This window comes from Heloderma suspectum, chromosome 4 (genome assembly GCF_057233095.1).
Source record: "Heloderma suspectum isolate Gila_16-S chromosome 4, 16-S_ref, whole genome shotgun sequence".
In the NCBI taxonomy this organism is placed as follows: Eukaryota; Metazoa; Chordata; class Lepidosauria; order Squamata; family Helodermatidae; genus Heloderma; species Heloderma suspectum.
Window position 1 is genome coordinate 184,633,006 of NC_139461.1, and position 22,596 is coordinate 184,655,601.

The 22,596-nt window shown below is 46.8% G+C and overlaps 1 protein-coding gene across 3 annotated transcripts in view; it reads left to right on the forward strand.

Moving 5' to 3' along the window:
* Positions 1–22,596, forward strand: part of LOC146347831 (complement factor H-like) — a 102,554-nt gene that overhangs the window by 58,494 nt on the left and 21,464 nt on the right. For 2 of the 3 annotated variants that reach the window (XM_084851471.1, XM_084851473.1), the window contains exons 12-18: positions 1,823–1,996; positions 7,479–7,667; positions 9,329–9,511; positions 10,460–10,615; positions 11,627–11,797; positions 14,709–14,885; positions 16,127–16,306. In XM_084851471.1, coding sequence (XP_084707597.1) covers positions 1,823–1,996; positions 7,479–7,667; positions 9,329–9,511; positions 10,460–10,615; positions 11,627–11,797; positions 14,709–14,885; positions 16,127–16,306 — 1,230 coding nt within the window. Of the gene's footprint in view, positions 1–1,822; positions 1,997–7,478; positions 7,668–9,328; positions 9,512–10,459; positions 10,616–11,626; positions 11,798–14,708; positions 14,886–16,126; positions 16,307–19,989; positions 21,168–22,596 lie in introns of those variants that run through there. The other variant, XM_084851472.1, reaches the window with a different exon arrangement.

The following is a 22,596-nucleotide window of genomic DNA, read 5'->3' on the forward strand; positions in this document are numbered from 1 at the left end:
TCCATAAGTAGATTTTTCAAATATTCCAGAAGTATTGGGACAATATAGTATGTCATACCAGCCATATCCTTCATTTCCCCCAAAATCTGTTTCCAGTAATTTCTTATAATTGGACATGACTAAAGCATATGGAGCTGGTCTGAACCTGAGGCCTGATCCATAATCATCAGTCAAATTATATATTCATTTCAGACATAGGGAGTAAGATTCAAAACTGAACGTTAAGAAATTGAATATGTGAAATTGGATTTCGTAGTAATGTGTACACTGGCATGGATCCTAAGTTAAGTAAAGTTAAAGTTCACAGCAGGAAAAACATTCCCGTTTCCTCCCCCTGCACCTCATCCCACATTTCTAAGGAGGAGCTCTTGAAGAGTCTTTTCAGGGGTAACAACAGGAGGGAGGACGAGCGGGGAATGCTTTCTTCCCTGAACCTTAGTTTATCGTAGGATCCAAGACTTGATACTTGATATCAAAAGCTTTGGCAAATGCATTTCCTCATGCTGCTGCCCCCAGCCATTCATCTGCTGAGCTACCATCCTCAAATCACCCCATAACTGAGAATTACAAGAGCTGCACTTCAACCCACTCATGCTCAAGTAGTTGCCCTTATAGCGTTGCCCTTATTTTCACCGTAGTCTACGTAATCTTTACGTAGACTACAGCGACCAAATAAGGAACGTGAATGGCGGCTCCCTATAGGGGCCGCCATTATCCGTACGCGCTTTTTTTTTTTTAAAGTCACCCGTGATAGGCTACGTGACGATTTACGTAGCCTATCACGGCTGACTTTGCAAATCTAGCCGTGATAGGCTATGTTAATCATCACGTAGCCTATCACGGGGGCGTTTTTTTTTTCTTTTATTGGAATGGCGGCGGCGGCAGCCGGTCGAAAGATCGGCTGCCGCCCCCGCCCCTGACGAAGACCCGACGAACCGCCACCAGGACCCGCCGCCAGGAGGGACACTCGGGAAAGGTAAGTCCCGTCCCAGGGGGGGTGCGGGGTGCGGGGGGGGTGCGGAGAATTTCTCCCCGAAACTTGTTCGGGGGGCTGAACACGTTGGCGCTCGGCCCCCCGAAGTTTCGGGGAGAAATTCTCCACCATCCCTAGCAAGCAGCACCAGATCATTTAGCACTTCTGGGGGCAGCTCTCATTTCTGGAATGGGGCAGGGTGGCGGAACTCGCATAATGGAGTTCGGCTGACCTGCTCCATTTTAGAAATGAGCATTTCCACTGGTTTGGGGGCTTGCCCCCAGAAGTGCTAAATCTCTGTCGTCCAAGTGGTGGGTGATCCTTGCACAACAGAATCAGTGGGGCTGGCTGCTCATGGGATGGAAGTGGCGCTGGGCCCCACTCATGAACAAGCAGCATTGGATATTGCCCAGTACTGACTGGCCGGTCCCTGTGACATCATGAACAAATTTCATCCCTGCTCCTGGAGCAATTTTGTGACTCCTTTAAAAACTCTTGTACACCAAGAAAATAAAATGATGAATGAACTTTCAAATGCATGAAATATTTTTATTTCAAAAAATAAAAAGGCGGACAGGCCTTCTGAAGCAAAAGGAGAGGGGCAATACAGATGGTTGAACCAGTGCTCAATTAGAATATAAATCTCTAATTCAAAATATGAAGTAGTGGTAAGGTAGGCACAGCATGCAGTCTATTTTATATCATAACTGGCTTAGTCTTGGGGGGTTGCAATGTGCACAGTCCAAGAATAATTTTTATAATTCGAAAACAGTTTCTTAGCAGTTTAATTTTAAGCACCTTCCTTGCAGTTAATTGTATTTAATATATTTTCCTCAACATTTTCTCTAGTAATAACATGTGAAGCTCTGTATCTGGAATATGGGGACGTTCAGCCAAGAAACGAGCGATATGTCCCCAAAGACACGGTGCGGTTTTCCTGTAACAGGGGATTCCACAGAGTTGGGCCTAGCTCTGCCCAGTGTTATGACTTTGGATGGTCTCCACAGCCTCCGATGTGCAAAGGTACACATTTCTTCACAGGCTGCTTAAGAAGTGCCTATTAAGTAAAGGGGTGAGTCATACGCACAAAAAGGTTCCTCTGTTATAGTCCTCAAAGTTCTATTGCTTCTAAAAACGACACCTGGTTGAGCTAATAACTTGAAACTTGGCATCCATGATTTACCTCAAGGATGGGCAGCATGTGACTCCCTGCCCCTGACTGCTTCTTAGCTCCCACCATGTTCCCCAACTACTGTGCAACGAGAAAGCAGTGGCAAATAATTGCCGCAATTTTTGCAGAGAAACAAGGCACATGGTGAGGACATGCCCCTGCAAGCCTTCCAGAGGCTTTTGCTTCCCTGCAGAATCACTAAGATTTTTTCCCCTCTGCTGATTTCCCCACACAGTACGATTTTGGCAGCAGCAGTGGAAAATTTAGTGGGGGTGAAGTGCAGACCCTATTGGGTTTCGGGGGGGGGCAGTGTGGCCCCTAGACATCACCCTCCCATAATCTACTCATGAGGTCTGCAACGGTGCAAAATTCAAACCAATCCGATAAAAATTGCCACAGGTACAACAATTTTACAAATACTGAAAATTGAGATGGTTTTACTCCAAAGTTTGACACAAGTATCATATCTTTCTTTCAAATGTTGCTGAAAACTACTGACGTAATTTATTTAGGGTTGTTGAGGAACCATTTATTCCATTAGTTTGATGAAGTTCTGAACAGCAGTTCAACAGTTAATAAGGTTTTCCTGCCCCGTTCAACCCTATGGCAGCAACTGCTTGTAAAGTTACGCACTGCGTGCTCAGTTTTATGCTGAAACTATAAAGCTGCCAGTTTTGTTGTTCAGTCGTGTCCCACTCTTCGTGACCCCATGGACCATAGCATGCCATGCCTTCCTGTCCTGAGCTCTCTCCCGGAGCGTGCTCAAGTTCATATTCATTGCATCGGTGATGCTATCTAGCCATCTCATCCTCTGCCGTCCCCTTCTCCTTTTGACTTCAGTCTTTCCCAGCATCAGGGTCTTTTCCAGAGAGTTTTCTCTTTGCATTAGGTGGCCAAAATATTTGAGCTTCAGCTTCAGTATCTGTCCTTCCAATGAGCAGTCAGGGTTGATTTCCTTTAGGATGGACTGATTGGACCTCCTTGCAGTCCAGGGGACTCGTAAGAGTCTTCTCTAGCACCACAGTTCGAAAGCATCAGTTCTTCGGTGCTCAGCCTTCCTTATAGTCCAGCTCTCACAGCCATATGTTGCTACGGGGAAAACCATAGTTTTGATTATACGAATCTTTGTCGGCAAGGTGTTGATGTCCCTATTTCTTACTATGCTGTCTAGGTTTGCCATAGCTTTCCTCCCAAGGAACAAGCATCTTTTAATTTCATGGCTACACTCACTGTCTGCGGTGATCTTGGAGCCCAAGAAAGTAAAATCTGTCACTGCTTCCATTTCTTCCCCTTCTATATGCCAGGAAATGATGGGGCCAGAGGCCATGATCTTCGTTTTTTTAATGTTGAGTTTCAAACCAGCTTTTGCACTTTTCACTTTCACCCTCAACAAGAGGATCTTTAGATGGTCTTCGCTTTCTGCCATAGGGTGATATCTTCTGCGTATCTGAGGTTGTTGATAATTCTCCTGGCAATCTTAATTCCAACCTGTGATTCATCCAACCCGGCGTTTCTCATGATGTACTCTGCATATAAATTAAATAAGCAGGGTGACAATATGCAACCTTGTCGTACTCCTTTCCCAATTTTGAACCACTCGGTTGTTCCATGTCTGGTTCTTACTGTTGCTTCTTGACCCTTGTACAGGTTTCTCAGGAGACAGGTAAGGTGGTCTGGTACTCCCATCACTTTAAGAATTTGCCACAGTTTGTTGTGATCCACACAATCGAAGGCTTTAGCGTAGTCAATGAAGCAGAAATAGACGTTTTTCTGGAATTCTCTTGCTTTCTCCATGATCCAGCGAATGTTGGCAATTTGATCTCTAGTTCCTCCGCCTCTTCGAAACCCAGCTTGTACTTCCGGTAGTTCTCGGTTCGCATACTGCTGAAGCCTCGCTTGTAGGGTTTTGAGCATCACCTTGCTGGCATGTGAAATGAGCGCAATTGTGCGGTAGTTTGAACACTCTTTGGTGTTGCCCTTCTTTGGAATTGGAATGTAAACTGACCTTTTCCAGTCTTGCGGCCATTGTTGAGTGTTCCAAATTTGTTGGCATATTGAATGCAGCACTTTAACAGCATCATCTTTTAGGATTTTAAATAGCTCAGCTGGAATACTGTCATCTCCGCTAGCTTTGTTGTTACTAATGCTTCCTAAGGCCCACTTGACTTCACTCTCTAGGATGTCCGGCTCAAGTTCAGTGACTGCACTCTCATAGCTATCAGGGACATTCAGATCTTTCCTGTATAGTTCTTCTGTGTATTCTTTCCACCTCTTCTTAATCTCATCTGCTTCTGTTAGGTCCCTGCCTTCTTTGTCCTTTATCATGCCCGTCTTTGCACAAAACGTTCCCTTGAAATCTCCAATTTTCTTGAAGAGATCTCTAGTCTTTCCCATTCTGTTGTTTTCCTCGATTTCTTTGCATTATTCATTTAAGAAGGCCTTCTTGTCTCTCCTTGCTATTCTCTGGAACTCTGCATTCAGTTGGCTATATCTTCCCCTTTCTCCCTTACTTTTCGCTTCCCTTCTTTCCTCAGCTGCTTGTAAAGCCTCATCAGACAGCCACTTTGCTTTCTTGCATTTCTTTTTCTTTGGGATGGATTTTGTTGCTGCCTCCTGAACAATGTTACGGACCTCCGTCCATAGTTACTCAGGCACTCTGTCTATCAGGTCTAATCCCTGAAATCTATTCCTCACCTCCACTGTATATTCATAAGGGATATGATTTAGGTCATACCTGAATGGTTTAGTGGTTTTCCCTACATTCTTCAATTTCAGCTGAAATTTTGCAACAAGAAGCTCATGATCTGAGCCACAGTCAGCTCCAGGTCTTGTTTTGACTGACTGTATAGAGCTTCTCCATCTTTGGCTGCAAAGGACATAATCAATCTGATGTCGATATTGACCATCTGGTGATGTCCATGTGTAGAGTTGTCTCTTGTGCTGTTGGAAAAGAGTGTTTGCTATGATCAGCGTGTTCTCTTGGCAAAACTCTGTTAGCTTTTGTCCTGCTTCATTTTGTACACCAAGGCCATGCCTGCCTGTTATCCCAGTGATTTCTTGACTTCCTACTTTAGCATTCCAATCCCCTATGATGAAGAGGACATCTTTTTTTGGTGTTAGTTCTAGAAGGTGTTGTAGGTCTTCATAGAACCGATCAACCTCAGCTTCTTCGGCCTCAGTGTTTGGGGCATAGACTTGAATTACTGTGATGTTGAATGGTTTGCCTTGGATTCGTACTGAGATCATTCTATCATTTTTAAGATTGTACCCCAGTACTGCTTTTCCCACCCTTTTGTTGACTATGGGTGCTACTCCATTTCTTCTAAGGGATTCTTGCCCACAATAATAGATAAGATGGTCACCTGAATTAAATTCGCCCATGCCTGTCCATTTTAGTTCGCTGATTCCCAAGATATCGATGTTCAATCTTGCCATCTCATGTTTGACCACCTCCAGCTTACCTTGATTCACTGATCTGACATTCCAGGTTCCTAAACAATTTTGTTCTTTACAGCATCGGATTTTCTTTTCACCACCAGACACACCCACAGCTGAGTGTCCTTTCGGCTTTGGCCCAGCCGCTTCACTCTTTCTGGCGCTACTTGGAAATACCCTCTGCTCTTCCCCAGTAGTATATTGGACACCTTCCGACCTGAGGGGCTCATCTTCCGGCGTCATCTCTTTTAGCCTTGTGATACGTTCCATGGGGTTTTCTTGGCAAGAATACTGGAGTGGGTTGCCATTTCCTTCTCCAGTGGACCACATTTTGTCAAAACTCTCTGCCATGACCTGTCCGACTTGGGTGGCCCTGCACGGCCTAGCTTATGGCTTCACTGAGTTACGCAAGCCCCTTCGCCACAACAAGGCAGTGATCCATGAAGGGGAAGCTGCCAGTACACCAGTGTTTTCCGAGGGATTCTGTGTTGCAGAGGGAATCTAGTGGACTGTATGTGCAGTATCTATTCCTTTAGTGATGGAATGTGACCTCCTGGGATCAGACTGAGGGAGGGTCCCGCAGCTCAGAGTGAGGGACCATAGCTTAGTAGTAAAGTAGATGCTTTGCATGCAGAAGGTCCCAGGTTCAATCCCCGGCATCTCCAGGTCGGGCTGGAAAAGTTCCTGCCTGAAACCCTGGAGAGCTGCAGCAAATCAGTGCCAAAAATACTGGGCAAAGGTGGACAACTGTTGTGATGCAGTATAGGGCAGCTACCTATGTTCCTACTACACAGCTCGGGATCCGTGTGTGTGTGTGTGTGTGTGTGTGTTATGAGGGGGCGGAGTAGGGCAACATTAATCCTTCGCCCTCTTCTGCTGTAGTCCCAGGGCGGTTCATGGCCCCCACACCTCCAATTTGCATTGTCAAGAAATCATCCAGCTGTCATTTAAATTGCAGGCATAGGGCAAAGGGTTAAAGCCCCCTATGCCAACACTAGCATAATCCATATTAGGGCCTTTGTACTTTCATGCAAAAAAGAAAAAAACAACTAGCAGCATCTTTAAAATAACATGTAGTTTGATCCTGGGGAATTGGGGGTAGGGGGTGGAATGCATAGGCAGGGGAAGCAGGAGGATCAAAGCACACCTCCACCTGCCACATTGGACCACGTTTTTAAACCCGGACGTGATAGGCTACGTAAGTCTTTACGTAACCTATCACATCTATGTTAAAAACAACAGCAACACAGAATGCAAGTGGTGGTGGTGGCGGCGGCAGCCGGTTGGAAGACCCACCGCCACCGCTGGAGCCGCCGCTGTCCAGAACATCCACCCCAGGTAAGTCTCGTCCCGGGGGGGATCCACGGGGGGGCGAGGGGGCAGGCCGTTCCACGATGGATTTCGGGGGGCCGAATGCACTGGCATTCGGCCTCACCGAGATCCGTCGCAGAATTCTCTGACATCCCTAATTGCAGCTAAGATCACCGGAAGCAGGGAATTGAGGGCTGGTGATAGATGATGTCATCATCCCTGCTAACCAGAAAGTATCGCCTCTGAGTATCGCCCCTGTGAGCCCTGGCTGCACCACATCACTGAGGCTGGCCACGTGGAAAGACATTGCTCTGTATGACGCTGTTGAGTGGCGAGGCAAATTTCCCCTCCGCAGTTTCCCCATATCTCTCGCCAGGTCCAGAAACAGGTGAAACCTCTCCTTACCATCTGAAATAATGATAGAGATGACCGCCTTGCCAAGTATTTAATTACACATTAAGTTGCCACTTGAGAACTCATTCACTCTTCTCTACCAGCAGCATAGTAGCCATTTTCTCATGGCTTCTTCTATACCACTGTTGGTAATGTACAGAACCAAGATTGGGCTAATAATTCTCTTACTTGTAGACAAAGCCAACCCTTGTCAGCCACCACCCAGCATTTCAAACGGCACTATCATTGGTGATGGTGACCCTCCTGAAGAATATCCTCATGGTGGGAAGGTGGAATATGCGTGTGATCTCACGTTTGTAATGTCTGGGTCAAAGAAGATTGTGTGTGTTGATGGGAAATGGACATCTTTACCATCTTGCACAGGTAAACCGTTGCTGCAAGAAAAACGTGTTCACAAGGGGAAATGATATGTGTGGATAAACCTGTCTTTGGAATTCAGCAATTTCCACTGTTTGCAGGGACTGTGTTCTGCTTCGTCTCTGTGCAGACTGGGCTCAGCCCTAGACTATTCCAAAGTAGGAGTACTGGAGTAATGTCTACAGAGGACAACATGAAGCAGGACCTTTGAAACAAGAGTGCACCAGTTAATTTCCACACTATCAAGTAGAATCAGAGAGTACCATAATTGCTTGCTTACCGTTTAAATACTGTACTTAAACTAACTCACCCAGCTGTTCAGTATAGTTCATTGAATAATTCCAGTGGGATTTTGCAGTTGATTTTCAGATCAGCTTTAATTGGAAACAAAATGGACCAAGTTCATTTGAGATCCATTTGGGATTTGTTTTAAGTAGCGTTGACACAAATTGTTGTAAAATAGATATTAAATAATCCTCAAACTTTTCTGTTGCAAATTTTGATGGTGAATGTTCTGAGAACAGTACCTGGATGTGCAAATATTTACATCTGAAGACTGCTATTGCATGTCAGCTGTCCTTTATCTGGCTGCTGACATGTCATTTCAGTCAGTAATTGTTAAATGACTTGGAACAGTATTTAGTGAAATTTATATTGACTTCATTTTAAAACCAAGCAGTCTACATTTGATGTCAGTGTTTGAATTTGAATGCTGTATGTAGATGTCAAATTGTGACAATTTATTTTCCCCAAACTGAAATTTGAAAATGTGCCAGACTTTGATATTTTATGAAAATTCCTTTCCACTCTAGTTCTAAGCTTTATGAAATTATTAAAAATAAAACAAAATTCATTTGATGCTGCATGCTGCATGCTATACAAGGCAAGTGACAACCAAGAGAACATATGCGGCCTCACCACTATCAAAGGTTCTGATAATAGGTGGTTGCTGCACTTTCTGGTCCACAGCCACTGAAAATCAACAATCCTAGTATCCTACACTGAAGTTGGAGGTGAAACGTTATCATAAATCCTAATACTCTGATCAATTGGCTCTTCCATCCGATACTGACAATTGACGCTTAGTGCCTGTGAAGTAAGTTAGAAGCGGAGAGTGGTCCCTGCCCACTAATGACATTCAAGTTGCCACCCCAATAGAGGAATGCAGAGTGTGGCAATGTTGGATGTGCTGGGAAGTTGCAGGAGAAGTGGTGAAGTTAACATGAGTAGTTCATTGGTTAGTTTAGTTTAGTTTAGTGTAGTTTATATGTTCCTCAATGCCAGTCATAGATTTCCATTGCTGTGATTGAGATTGATCATAAAAATCAAAACTCTACAAAACAATTATACTAAATCAATCCACAATGAAGTTAAAAATGGTACAAATCCTAATATGAAAAAATATGAAATGATATCATATCTGAAATGAATCACAATATTAAAAAAAATGGAGGGATGGCTCGTCATTCTATCCCTGCAATAGATATTGAGTAGCTGTGTAGCTGGGATGAAAAATGGAGGGCTGTCCTTGGCTTTTGCTTTATGAAGCAAGGAGGAGAGACTGAAGGGGATAGAATTGCAACAGCCATTAGGAAATGAAGGACAGGATGGCTTAGAAGGAAATGAAGGATAAATGTTTTCAGCCGCATCCCTTTGGCTATTTTCAGAAGTGGAAGAAAAAACTTGTGAACCACCTCCCAATATTACAAGAGGATATGCTCGCAGCGGTGACTCAGACAAATATTTGCATGGTGAAGCTGTGAGATATGAATGTGAACATCATTTTGTTATTGTTGGGACCCAGCCAGCTTTGTGTCTCCATGGACAGTGGCAGTTACCTTCATGTGTTGGTAAGTTACAGCACTACCAATAAATATAATGGAAGTTTAGACAGGCACCTTTTGGATTGTATTGGTATTTGGTGGTGTCTGCAGTTATATTGCTGAGAACAGGTTTGATCCATTGTTTCAAGTTGCTTTGTTTCAAAGCGTAGTTACCATGAGCCACAGTTTGTCAGTTTGGACAACATAATAAGCTCTGTGGGTAAGCAAAATCGGAAGTATAAGTTTGTGAGCTCCTCCTTCTGGCCATGCTGGATGCAGAGAGGGGAGAGTGTAGCATGTGAATCCAAGCCTGACCTAGTTCAGTGTGACTTCCTAAGCAGCCACTATGTAGCCTTGATCAAGTCACTACTTCTCCACCTCAGTTTCATTCTCCAAGATGGGAATAACAGTAATCTGTAGTCTGGCTGCAAGGATTCATTGCAACTCAGCCTGGGCTTCTCCACATGGAGCTTTAATCCTGTGATAGAGATTTGTCCTTTACATGACATCAGCAGCCTCGAGTGCCTCTCTTGTGCTTTCTTGTGCTTGTGAGTTCCGTAGCTTAACTTGAAACAGAAGTAATTTAGTAACAAAAAGTTCCATTTGCAATCTATTTTCATTTGTCTGTGAAAAGAGGAAGTCCCACAGTAGGAGGAGCTAGACACTAGGAGCTGTGTCATCTAGTGGCTATATAAATAAAACATATAGAACTCATAGATAAAGGCGGAAAGGTGTGTGGGGGTAGGGAACTGCACGTAAAGGGCAAATCTTAATCCCGCAAAGAATCTGGATGCAGAAACTCCGGTGAAATCGCTAGAAAAAGCCTCTGAGTAAAGAAGCCCTCTGTCAAGGCATTTAGAAAATTAAACATGCCATATGAATGAAAAACACCAGTGAGATTTTCAAGTTAATTAGTTCCTTTACATTGTCATTTGCTAACAAATCGTCTCACTTGAACAATATTTGAATTGTTAGATCATGCAAAAAAATGTACGAATCCGCAGAATGTAACACTGAATCCTCTGAAACAGCAGTATGACAACAATGACATTGCGACCTACCGCTGTGATTCCAATCTTCATGAAGTGAAATGTGTTAATGGAATATGGTCACCAGAGGCAGAATGCAAAGGTACGATCTTGCATGCTACTGTACATACAACTTCATGGTTCCTTACCTAGGATGACAGATGTGCTCACCAGGAGGAAAAAGTGGGGCAGAACAGTTCAGGAATGCCTTCTGCATAGCATCCGTAGGAGGGTAACGTTCCTTCCTAGAGGCCTGCTACGGTTCCCTGCCAGGGCTCTGCATGCCTTATCTGGTCTGCTGGTGTGATGCTGTGCAGCAGTATCGGATGTACCCACTTCATGAGCAGAAGCAGTTCTGCCATGTGGAATAAAAAATCCATTGGCCCCAGGACAGGAGCAGCAGCTGGTGAAGCTGCCACTGCTACTCCCAGCTGGTTCTTCCTTGGCATGCAGCAGCCAACCGCTTTGGCTGTGCTCAAGCAGCCTCAGTCAGTAATGGAGACACAGAATATGGTTTCTCTTTGCACATCACGCTGAGAGCTCCAGCCCAGAAGTCACCCCAATTGTGGTGCTCAGGCTACAGATGCACACAGCTTGGGTTGGGTAGCAGTTGGCTTTGCCTCTTTCTCAGCTGTGGCCTAGGTAGCAAAAGTCTGGATTGAATCGTAACACTCATGTATTACATGACAGCCGCCAGCAAGAACCTCTGAGGTCTGTGTCCTCTACCTCCTCGGATACTGATGTGATCTTATGCTGAACATGAAGCAAGAAAATCTGGGATGGATCATATTAAAAGGAAGGGTAGATGAGACACATACATTCCAGCAGGAACTCGTGACATTGTACTAAGCAGACACCCTCATATCACATTGAGTTCTAGGGAAATTGGTAAATGAAAATGGGGAATGCATCGGCACAAATCTCTGACTTCTGCTGCTAATGCCCCCAGGCAGTTCTTTGGATCATGACCAATGCAATTAGCTAACACCTTTGAACCCACTCATGGGGTGGGAAAGATTGGAAAGATGTTCACTTTTAATGGATTATTATATATTCTGGTCTTTCAAGGTCATCCACATAATTTTGCATCACTAAGTTCTATTTTTTGTTAAAGAACTCTGCCCGCCACCACCTCAGCTTCCGAATGCCATCAACATAGCCGAGCTGAGAAACTACGAGATTGGTGAAGAGATAAGCTTCCGCTGTAAGGAGCCTTTCCTTCTTCAAGGGCCACAAACAATATTGTGTGAAGGTGGAAAGTGGCAAACGCCTCCACGCTGTATTGGTTAGTAAACTCTTCCATTTATACATTTGCCTTATTTTCAGAAACAAGAGAAAAATAGAAATGACAATGTGATAAAAATGGCACATCTGTTCTGGAACTATTCTAAGTTACATGTTATTGTAGGGAGGGACAAATCAGGCAGTTTCCAATATGTTTCACTGTTGCATGTGTTCATCCGTAAGTCCATTTTGTCCTATTTCTGCATTAATCTGCATAGCTTTTAAAAAACAAATTTTGCATAAAAAATCACATTTAAGTACTTACCTTTAAATACTTTTTATCTCAAAATACATACTTTGAGCATATTATCTCTCAAAAGATACATTTTAAAACTTAGCTTTATATGTTTTTTGAGCTGAGAACTATGTTGGTACATTTGGGAAGTGCAAAAGCTGGGTGAATAACTAAGTTCTCATTCTCACATTAGCCCCAGGAGGAGAATTCAGGAGCATGTCAATTCACATTGGAATTTAGAGCCTTTTAGGATCTATAAACATAAAATCTACTATAATCACAACAATACATATTACTTATGAGCTCAGTCCATCCATAGTTACGTACTTTTAATTTCTACTGATTTCAGTGGCAGAGAGTTAAGTCTCATCACCCTTAGGGATATGCCAGTCAGCAAAACTCAAGATCATTGAAGTTCTCCAAATTCCATCTCAAAGCTCGTTTGACTCAAGTCCATATCAGTTTTGTTTGTTTTTCTTTCCTCATGAAAATCCATGCATATTTCATGCACACTTTTTGAGATATACACATCAATTGTGTGCATCTTTGAAATGTACACATTCTTCGCTCATTGATTAAAGTGTATTTTTAAAATTTATTTTAATATGTTGCTGTCAAATGCATGCTGTCAATGCATTTTTTTGGTTCACAAATCACACTGGAAGCTTGGAAGTGTACGGACTTGGACCACAGATTGCGTCTGAGTCCATGTTTGATCTGGAAGGTGCGACCTGGGTATATTCCGACCAAAAATGAACTGCAATGAAATTCTCATGCGTATATACTCACCCTTTGAAATAATGGGCTGTATCATGTATGCCGTGGTGGCTTTGTGCTAACAGAAAGCGCTCCTGCATGCACAAGGCAGGTTCCCAGACTTTAGCTCATCCCCCCTGCCTGTTGCAGCCCTCTGTGCTATATTCCACACTGTTTGCTCCTCAGAAGCAGCTTTTTGGGGAGCTGCGGTGGGGTGGGGGTACTGGAGAGGATGTGGTGCCCTGCCGTGCGCAAGCAGAAGTGCTCTCCACTGGCACAAAGGCACCATTGGATACAACCAACGCGATTATTCAGCATTGGCTAGATCATGCCTAAGAATAATAACGATAAGTAGAGGTAGTATTCAGTAGGAAGTCAGGAATCACACTTCACAGCTAACACATCGCTAACGCCTAGAGCAGCCGCCCTGTGTCTTCCGCTCTTCCTCTTCTTCCCCGTAAAGCTTAATAAGGCAAAACATACGAAGTTATGAGACATTCATTCCTTTCGAAGATTTGTATCCCAGCTTTCTCAACAGGCAGAGCTGAGTGCTCATTCTGGCAGGGAGAGGAAAAGCAAGTTCCCTGCAGCTGCTCCTTTTCTGGGTGATGGATTTGTTTTTGTTTTCATATTTATTCATTCATTCATTCATTCATTCATTTATTAAATTTATTAATCGCCCATCTGGCCAGTCACCCGGCCACTCTGGGCGATGTACAACAGTACAGTCTAAAACAGTAGAATTAAACACAAGACATCATTTTCTAAAAATACCCTAACTCACCCCAAATGCCAGCCAGAACAACCAAGTTTTCAATGCGTGGCAGAAGCTCATTAAAGAGGGGACGTGGCGGAGTTCCCTAGGGAGGGAGTTCCACAGAGTGGGGGCCGCCACAGAGAAGGCCCTCTCCCTCGTCCTCACCAGCCTAGCTGTCCTGGCTGATAGGACAGAGAGAAGGCCTGGATAGGACCAGGTTGTTCTCCCTTTGCCATGGTGTCCATGGCCATCCAGCCCATGCAGTCGATGAGTGCACACAGGGGAACGTGGCAGGCTCCACCCCTTCCCCTGAGTGCATCCACTGGATGCCTGAACGGAGCCCCCGCACATGCAGCTGTACATGCAAGGGTGCTATGAGCGTGCAATCAAGAGCCCTGCCAAGAACAGGCTCTTGACCAGGCTCCCTATGTGTTCCACCAGAACCGTGTAGCATAGCTGCGTGCACTTGGGCTGCATTCAGGCATCCAGTGAACATGGGCAAAGGAGGATAGGGGCCGCCACCCTCACCCTACACACACCGTCATTGGATGCATAACCGGAGTCTCTGAGTGGAGCTATTCTGTTGCGAGTTCCCCCTCCAGCACTCTGTTTCATGGGCTGCCCTGGGCAGGGAAACCCACAGCACCAGGGCACTGCATCAGACATGTCTGCTTAGTAAATAATAGCGGGCGAATGAGGAGGAGACCGTCTGCTTGTCACAAGGGATACTCTGTCTAATACTGGACTGCGTGTTAGGAGTGCAGGGGTAGCTAAGGAATGCAAAGCATCATTGCAGTCCTAAGCACACTTTAATGGGCACAAGCCCCACTGAACTCCATGGAACTTACATCTGGGTAATCCCTCTTAGGATTGTTCTGCAGTGGGCTCACCCTATGTTCTGTTCCACAGAGGAACATAGTGTGTTTATGTACCTGTCTACGGTCCCATCCTCTGTGCATACATTTGTAAATAAATGGATATCGCAAAATTATTGTAAGCCTCTAGTTCTCATTGACCCCTCCACCCCATCCCCAAAGTAAACTGACTCTGTACTGTCTGCTCTTGGACCTTCCTACCAACTGAAGGAGGAACACTATTATAGACATGAAACACTATCAAAGTGATTTTATTCATTGAAAACGTGCTGTATCACCCATTTTCCAGATTTAAGGTGTGGAACCCCCCCTGCGGTTGGAAATGGTGAGGTCCTAAAGAGAACCCAGAAGAAGTACCTTCCTGGTGAAAGTGTGCAGTATCGCTGTCACACAGGTTTCGCCATCAGTGGATTGAATTCTGCAACATGTAATGATAGGAAGTGGTCCCAGCCACCATCATGCAGAGGTAAGCAAATGCCCTTCCATTTGAAGGACACGGCAGGGCTGGGCAATGCACACCCCGTGGGCCACACGTGGCTCCTCCAGACCAGTTTTGTGGCCACTACTGCCCTGCTGCTGTACCGCTGAATTTGTGGCTGATATTTGGTGGCAGGAAAAAAGTCTGAATTTCCTTTGAAATGAGGTGTGTGCTGCCCATGCACCTTATTATGAAAGGAACATTGGCATTTCTTCCCCCACTGCCATCATGCTGTGGAATCCTTTCAGCAAAAGTGGTGGTGTAGCAGTGGAATCCAGGGAGGGTGCAGACCCCCCACTCTCCCAGTTTCTGGGTCTGGAAATTGGTCGCTAGGCCAGCAGAAGTTGTCCAGTCCTGGTGTCAGGGCTGACTGTAGTTCCAATGAAGAGCTTTACATGTGGCTTGCCCAACTTCAGGCCATTGAAACGCTGCAGGAAAGCATGGAAGAAGGAACCGCAGTGAGTTTACATGAATGTTGACAAGCCAGAGACCTGTGGAAACATCACAGTCTCCAAATATGCTTGCTCTTTAGCAATGACAGCCATTTAAATTGGGGCACAATATTCCATGTCTTGAACATTCAGACATGGCACTGATTCTCAAATATGGTCTTGGACAGCACTGGGGTCCTTGGAAACGTTTCTGGGGTTCCTGCATGAAAAGCTCAGTCAAGGCAGGCAAGCTTCCATGCACAAGAGCTTGATCAATGTCCACCTTCACTGATCTTCCGCCATAACAATAGCAGGAGAGCCAGAGTGCATTAAGGGATGCCCTCTCAGTTTATGTGAGTCAATGGCCCAATCCAATGGTTTATAGTTGATGCACTGCCTAAACCGAGCCTGTGTCCTCCATGACATATTAGAGTGCGTAGTAGGCGACTTGATGATGTGGAAGAATTCCCTAAAAGTGGAAAGTGTGAAACCACTGAATTAGGTCCTGCCCAAATCCAGGTATTTCCCCAGGGATCGCCCATGCCCGGCATGTTAGGTAACTAAACCACTGGTTTTGTTTCGCAGAGCTGTCCACAATGCGCACTGTATTCAGAAGCGCTCTGGTTGCTGGCCCCTCTCTCTCGATGACCCTTCTGCCTGCCCTCATGTCTCTGACTTTAAAAGAAATAACTACTCTGCATTAACAGGGAGCTTTGTTCAGTATCTGGATAGGGAAATCCTGGCAGAGATATAGTGGCTTGTTTCAAAAGTTATGTTTCCATTTTTATATCTTCTCAGAAAAACCATGTGGAAAGCCCCCCCCATACACCAGTCTTTCATATGCTGAAAATGTAAAAAACCGCTATCTGCCTGGGGAGACAGTAAGTTACCAGTGCCGTTCACCACGTCTCACTGCGGAAGGACCGCTGAATGCGACCTGCCAAAGAGGAGCGTGGTCAAAACCTCCCACCTGTCAAGGTTCGTTGCATGCTTTGCCTGGGTAACCATTCTCAAGCTAATGACTTCTAGAAGCAGAGGAGTTCAGTATCCGTGCTGAACAGCAAGGGGGGCGGGAATGGGCATCCTGACCAGGTTCCTCTCTGTAGAGGTTTAGGCTCCAGGAGACATCTGTTGTCCACTATTCTGAAACCTGAATCATTCTTCTGGCCCAATCAGAAATGTTTGAGGAGGCCGTAGCTCAATCCTAAAGTGCAGGCATGGTTGCAGTTAAATCCTTGACACCTCCAGTTCAAAGGATCTGGGGCAGCAGGGCTGGGAAGAACCTCTGGTGAGACTGTGGAGAGCTTCTGCCAGTCAGACTTGATAACACTATGCTAGAAGTAGGGATGGCAGAGAATTTCTCCCCGAATCTCAGGGAGGCCGAATGCCAACGCATTCGGCCCCCCGAAATTGGCAGTGAAATTTTCCGCCCCCCGCTCCCCCCCGGGATGGGACTTACCTTTGGCGAACGTCCCTCCCGGCGGCGGGTCCCGGTGGCGGTTCGGTGGGGGTGGGGGCCGGTCTTCCGACAGGCTGCCGCCACTGCCATTACAAAATAAAGTAAAAAAAAAAAAAACACGCCGTGATAGGCTTGGGGAAAAAAAAAAAGCACGTACGCAAAAGCGTTGCCCTTATTTTCGCCGTAGTCTATGTAAATCTTTACGTAGACTACCCGGGACCAAATAAGGAACGCAAATGGCTGTCCCCATGGGCGCTGCCATTTGCATACGCGCTTTTTTCCCCCCCAAAGTCGCCCGTGATAGGCTACGTAATGATTAACGTAGCTTATCACGGCTGACTTTGGAAAACTAGCCGTGATAGGCTGCGTAAATCATTACGTAGCCTATCACAGGTTTTTTTTTTTCCACTTTGTATTTTGCGGCCGGGGAGACGAGGCGCTTCTCCCCGGCCTGAATTTGGGCCGGGCGAGGTGGGGCGCCCCCCCGGCCTGAATTTGGGCCGGGTGAGGCGGGACGCCTCCCCCCCCGGCCTGAATTTCGGGGGGAGAACTGAAGTGCCTCCCCCCCACCGTGAAGCAATCTGCGGGACAAGGTAAGTCCCTTTCGTACATCACTAGCTAGAATGGCCAGTGATCTGCATCCATATAAGTCAGCTTCCTATGGCTATGAATGATCTGTAACAGCATAAGTCAGGTTCATATTGCTATGAATGCCATGAGGTGCCCCCCCTGCTTGCCCACCATTCTGGTGGGAGGGTGAATCACTGGCAGCAGGAGGAACGGCCATAGCACTCTGCCCTCCTTATGTTCGAGGGTTGTGCGGATGGGGGAGGAGGAGCTGTCCCTGCTTTCCCAGTGAGCAGTGCAACTAGGGATGTATGAAACTCACTTACCTTTTCGCAGATTATGCTGATGCTGGGGGAGAGGCGTTCCGTCCCTCCCCCCGGAATCCTGGCCGGGGGAGGAGGCGCTCCATTCTTCACCACCGGAATCCTGGCCAGCTGTCTCTGCTCCGCAGGGATTCTGCGGAGCTGCCGGCTGGCTCCACCAGCAGCCGGACATCCGGCCGCTGGCTAGCCGGGACGCAAATGGCGGCGGCCATAGCTGCCGCCGTTTGTGTCCCTGCAGTCAGCCATGATAGGCTACGTAAATGTTTACATAGCCTATCATGGCTGATGAAAAAAAAGTGTGTACGCAAATGGCGGCGCCCATGGTGCTACGCTATTTGCGTTCCCCTTATTTTCGCCGTCTTACTCTACGTAAATGTTTATGTAGACTAAGATGTGCCAAAATAAGGAACGCAATGGCGGCACCCTTCTTTTTTTTTAATCAGCCATGATAGGCTACGTAAAGATTTACGTAGCCTATCACGGTGTTTTTTTAAAATCTAGCCGTGATAGGCTACGTAAATCTTTACCTAGCCTATCAGGTGTTTTTTTTTTTCAAAACCTGGAAATGGCGGCGGCGGAAGCCGGTCGGAAGACTGGCCGCCGCCGCCACCGCAGCTGCCTCCGCCGCTGCCAGGAAGATCTGCCTAAGGTAAGTCCCGTCCCAGGGAGGGCAGGGGGCCGTTCCGCCACCGATTTTGGGGGGCCGAATGCGCTGGCATTCGGCCTCCCTGAGATCTGTGACGGAACTTTCGTACATCCCTAAGTGTATCGTCAAGGGCTGAGGAGGATGCGAAATCCTCCTCAGGGAATCCAAAACCTGCCCTGTTTTGTTTGTTTGCTTTTGTTGCCCAAACCCGTCATGGTATGGTCCAGAATGTGAATTTGCCTTGCTTGTAATTCTCAGAAGCAATACAAGGTGTCTTTATGGCAAGTGTGTTTATATGCTGCCTAAAAGTAGGGATGTTTGTTGTGTGGGAATCTGGCCCTGTTACGGCCCATCTTATTCCTGCACTGCCCCCAGCTTGGCAAGCTGTTGCAATCCAAGCTGTGAGTCCGCCCCTGAAATCCAGGGACATGGGCAGTTCCCCCCCCCCCCCGCCCAGTCCAGAATGTGCACAAATTACAGCCGTAATTTGCAGGCATTCCGGGTTAGGGGGAAAAAAGCCAAGTTCCCACCTATGCTCACACAACCCTCCCTCTCTCCCTGCCAGTGCCAACACCAGCAGGGAGAGAGGGATGGTTGCGCAGTGGCAGTGAGGCAGTGGCAATAGGGTGGGATAGGGTGGCCACCCGGTTGCCACCACTGCATTGCTGCCACGGTGCAACACTTCCTCTCTCCCTACTGGTGCCAACACCACCAGGGAGAGATAAAGTGGTGGGAGCAGCAGCACAGTGGCAGCAATAGAGTGGGAGGGGAGTGCCATGGTTCTCCTCTCATTCCCTGCTGCCGTGCAAAGGTGGAAAATCTGTCAGCTGGCTCAACTCTCTGTGGACCGAGTCAGGCCAGCTGGCAAATGTCAGACCAGACTCCTGGGACTGAACCAGTGAGATTTTCCTGAGCTTCAACTCCCCCCCCCCCAGCCCCTGGATTCTTCCAACATCCTTAAAGAGTAAGGTGGTAAGACCTGTGCTAAAAAAAAAAAAAAAGCCCCTTTGCAAATCCAACTGTACTTGATAATTTCCAGCCAGTCTCCAGTATTCCATTCTTGAACAACGTGCTGGGATGTGTGCTGGCTTCTCAGCTCCAGGGTTATCTGGATGAGGCAAATTCTCTAGATCCATTTCAATCTGGTTTTAGGTCTGGGTGTGGGACAAAGACTGCTTTGGTAGCTTTGGTAGATGATCTTTACCAGCAACTGGAAAGAGGGGGTGTGTCCCTATTGGTTATTGGTAGCTTTCGATACCATTGATCACGGTCTTCTTCGGAGTCATCTGTCTGAGATGGGACTGGGAAGAACCGTTATGGTGGCTCTGGTCCTTCTTGGAGGGACAATTTCAGAAAGTGCTGCTAGGGGATTCCTGTTCAATGCTGTGGCCGTTGACGTATGGTGTCCCTTGGAGTTCCATCTTGTCCTCCGTGCTACTTAACATATACATGAAACCACTAGGACAGGGTGTCCAGAGTTTTGGGGTTCTGTGCCACTAGTATGCTGATGACACCCAACTCTGTCCTTTCCATCGAAATCCAAGGAAGCTGTTCTAGTTCTAAGTCAGTGTTTAATGTCAGTAATGGACTGGATGAAGGTGAATAAAATTGAAACAGTGTACTTATTTATTTAAATTTATTTTTTATTGTAAAATTTCAATAAAAGGGGAAGAAAGAAAGAAAGAAAATGTGGCTACATAGATTTGAATATGCCAGTTTCAATGCATACCTATGAAAGAGGTGGTAAGTAGACCATTCCTGAAAAAGCCTAACGTGGACCGCTGGATGTTAACAACTATTGGCTGGTAGCTAACATCCCCTTCCTGGGCAAGGTGCTTGAGTGGGTGGTTGCAGGACAGCTCCAGTAGGGTTGGCGGAGAATTTCTTCATGGACCCCAGTGATTCTTTTGAATCCGGCCTCTGGAGTCCGTAGAGGAATGGAACACTTACCTCCGCTTCCCTGAGGAATCCTCCCCAGCCAGATCCTCCTTGCTGCCAGCTCCATAGCACCAGCAATACGGCTGCCATTGCTGTCTCGCTGGCTGAGACTGAGTGACTCCAGCCGCAAATGGCGTCCGCTACGCCATTTGCGGCTGTAAAGGTCTTAGATTAAGCTAATTGTGGCCGTAAATGGCTGCATTTAGCTTAAACTAAGGGCTTTACGGCTGCAAATGGTGTCTATTACGCCATTTGCATCTGTGGTTTTTCACATGATAGGCTAGCCTACATTTACAGCCACAAATGGCGTAGTGGAGGCCATTTGCAGCCAGAGTCACAGCCTCAGCCAGCAATACGGCAATGGCGGCTGTATTGCTGGTGCTATGGAGATGGCTGGTGGCTCTGCAGAATCGCTGCGGAGCAGAGATGGCTGGTGAGTATTCCAGGGGAGGGACAGATCACCTACCCCCCCGGTGGACCCGCGCCCCCCCCCGGAACGGAAGGTGGGTCTTTCGTACATCCCTAAGCTCCAGTCACTCTTGAATGAAATGAATTATCAGTCGGGCTTCAGACCTGGTTATGGAATGGAAACTGCTTTGGTCGCCCTGTGTGATTGTCTTGGACCTCTCTGTGGCTTCAATACCATCAGCCATGGTGTCCTTGTGGTAGGGTTGGCGGAGCATTTCTCCCCGAAACTTCGGGGGGCTGAGCACCAATGTGTTCGGCCCCCCGAAAAAGTTTTGGGGAGAAATTCTCCGCACCCCCCCCGCACCCCGCACCCCCCCGGGACGGGACTTACCTTTCCCGAATGTCCCTCCCGGCGGCGGGTCCCGGCGGCGGTTCGTCGGGTCTTCGTCAGGGGCGGGGGCGGCCGATCTTTCGACCGGCTGCCGCCGCCGCCGTTCCAATAAAAGTAAATTAAAAAAAAAACGCCCCCGTGATAGGCTACATGACGATTAACGTAGCCTATCACGGCTAGATTTGGAAAGTCACCATGAAAAGTACTGTGAGGCTCGTCATAGACTTAAACTCCTGTTGTTGTAGATTGTGTGTTTGTTTGTTTGTTTGTGTAGTGTACAGTTTGATTTGTGATTTCAACACTCAGATAAAAAGCTGCATTTGACTGAAAGAACTGGGCATATTTAGCCTTGAGAAGAGAAGACTGAGGGGAGATCTGAAAGTGCTCTTCAAGGACTTGAAAGGTTGTCACAGAGAGGAAGGCCAGGATCTCTTCTCTATCATCCCAGAGTGCAGGACACAAAATAATGGGCTCAAACGACAGGAAGCCAGATTCTGGCTGAACATCAGGAAAAACATCCTGACTGTTAGAGCAATACGACAATGGAACCCATTACCTAGGGAGGTGGTGGGCTCTCCCACGCTGGAGCCATTCAAGATGAGGCTGGACAGCCATCTGTCAGGGATGCTCTGACTTGGATTCCTGCACTGAGCAGGGGGTTGGACTCGATGGCCTTGTAAGCCCCTTCCAACCCTACTATTCTATGATTCTATGATTTCCAAGGCTTTGATTTCATTTACCCTAATGAAGCACACAGATGCAAATTGCTAGAGATTCACAAACTACAAAGGAAACAGCCTTCAAAAAGTTCAGAGAAACTACGAAAGTTAGTTTCCCTTTAAAAAGGGGAGCAGCAAATTAACTTAAGAGGTGAGAGGGAAAGATCCCCCCCACTCTCCCGTGATACCTCTAAGCCCAGCTGTGTTTCTGAAGCCTGAGAAAGTTCCTGCCCCACGTGTTCCAGTTCTTTCGTAAACATTTACGTAGCCTATCACGGCTGACTGCAGGGACGCAAACGGCAGCGGCTACAGCAGCCGCCATTTGCGTCCCTGATAGCCAGTGGCTGGATGTCCGGCTGCTGGCGGAGCCGGCCGGCAGCTCTACAGAATCGCTGCGGAGCACAGCCGGCCGGCCAGGATTCCGGGGGGAGGGACGGAATGCCTCCCCCCCCCCCCATCAACATAATCCACGGAAAGGTAAGTCAATTTCGTACATCCCTAGGATTTAGTCTCTGTTTTTTGGCCCTCATCCAGTTCATTACTGTGCCAGGCGCTGATTCAGAACAGCCACTGCCTCACCTGGGTTTGATGAAAAACAGAGGCAGACCTGGTATCATATACATACTGATGACACTTAAGCCCACACTTCCAAACATCCCGTGCCAGGGGTTTCATGTAGATGATGAACAGCATAGGGATGAAATAGAGCCCTGGGGAACTCCATAGCATAGCTGCCAGGGCACCAAGCAATAATCCTAGAGCATCACCTCCTGGAATCAGCCAACTAGATAGGAGCAGAACCACTGCAGTGCAGGAC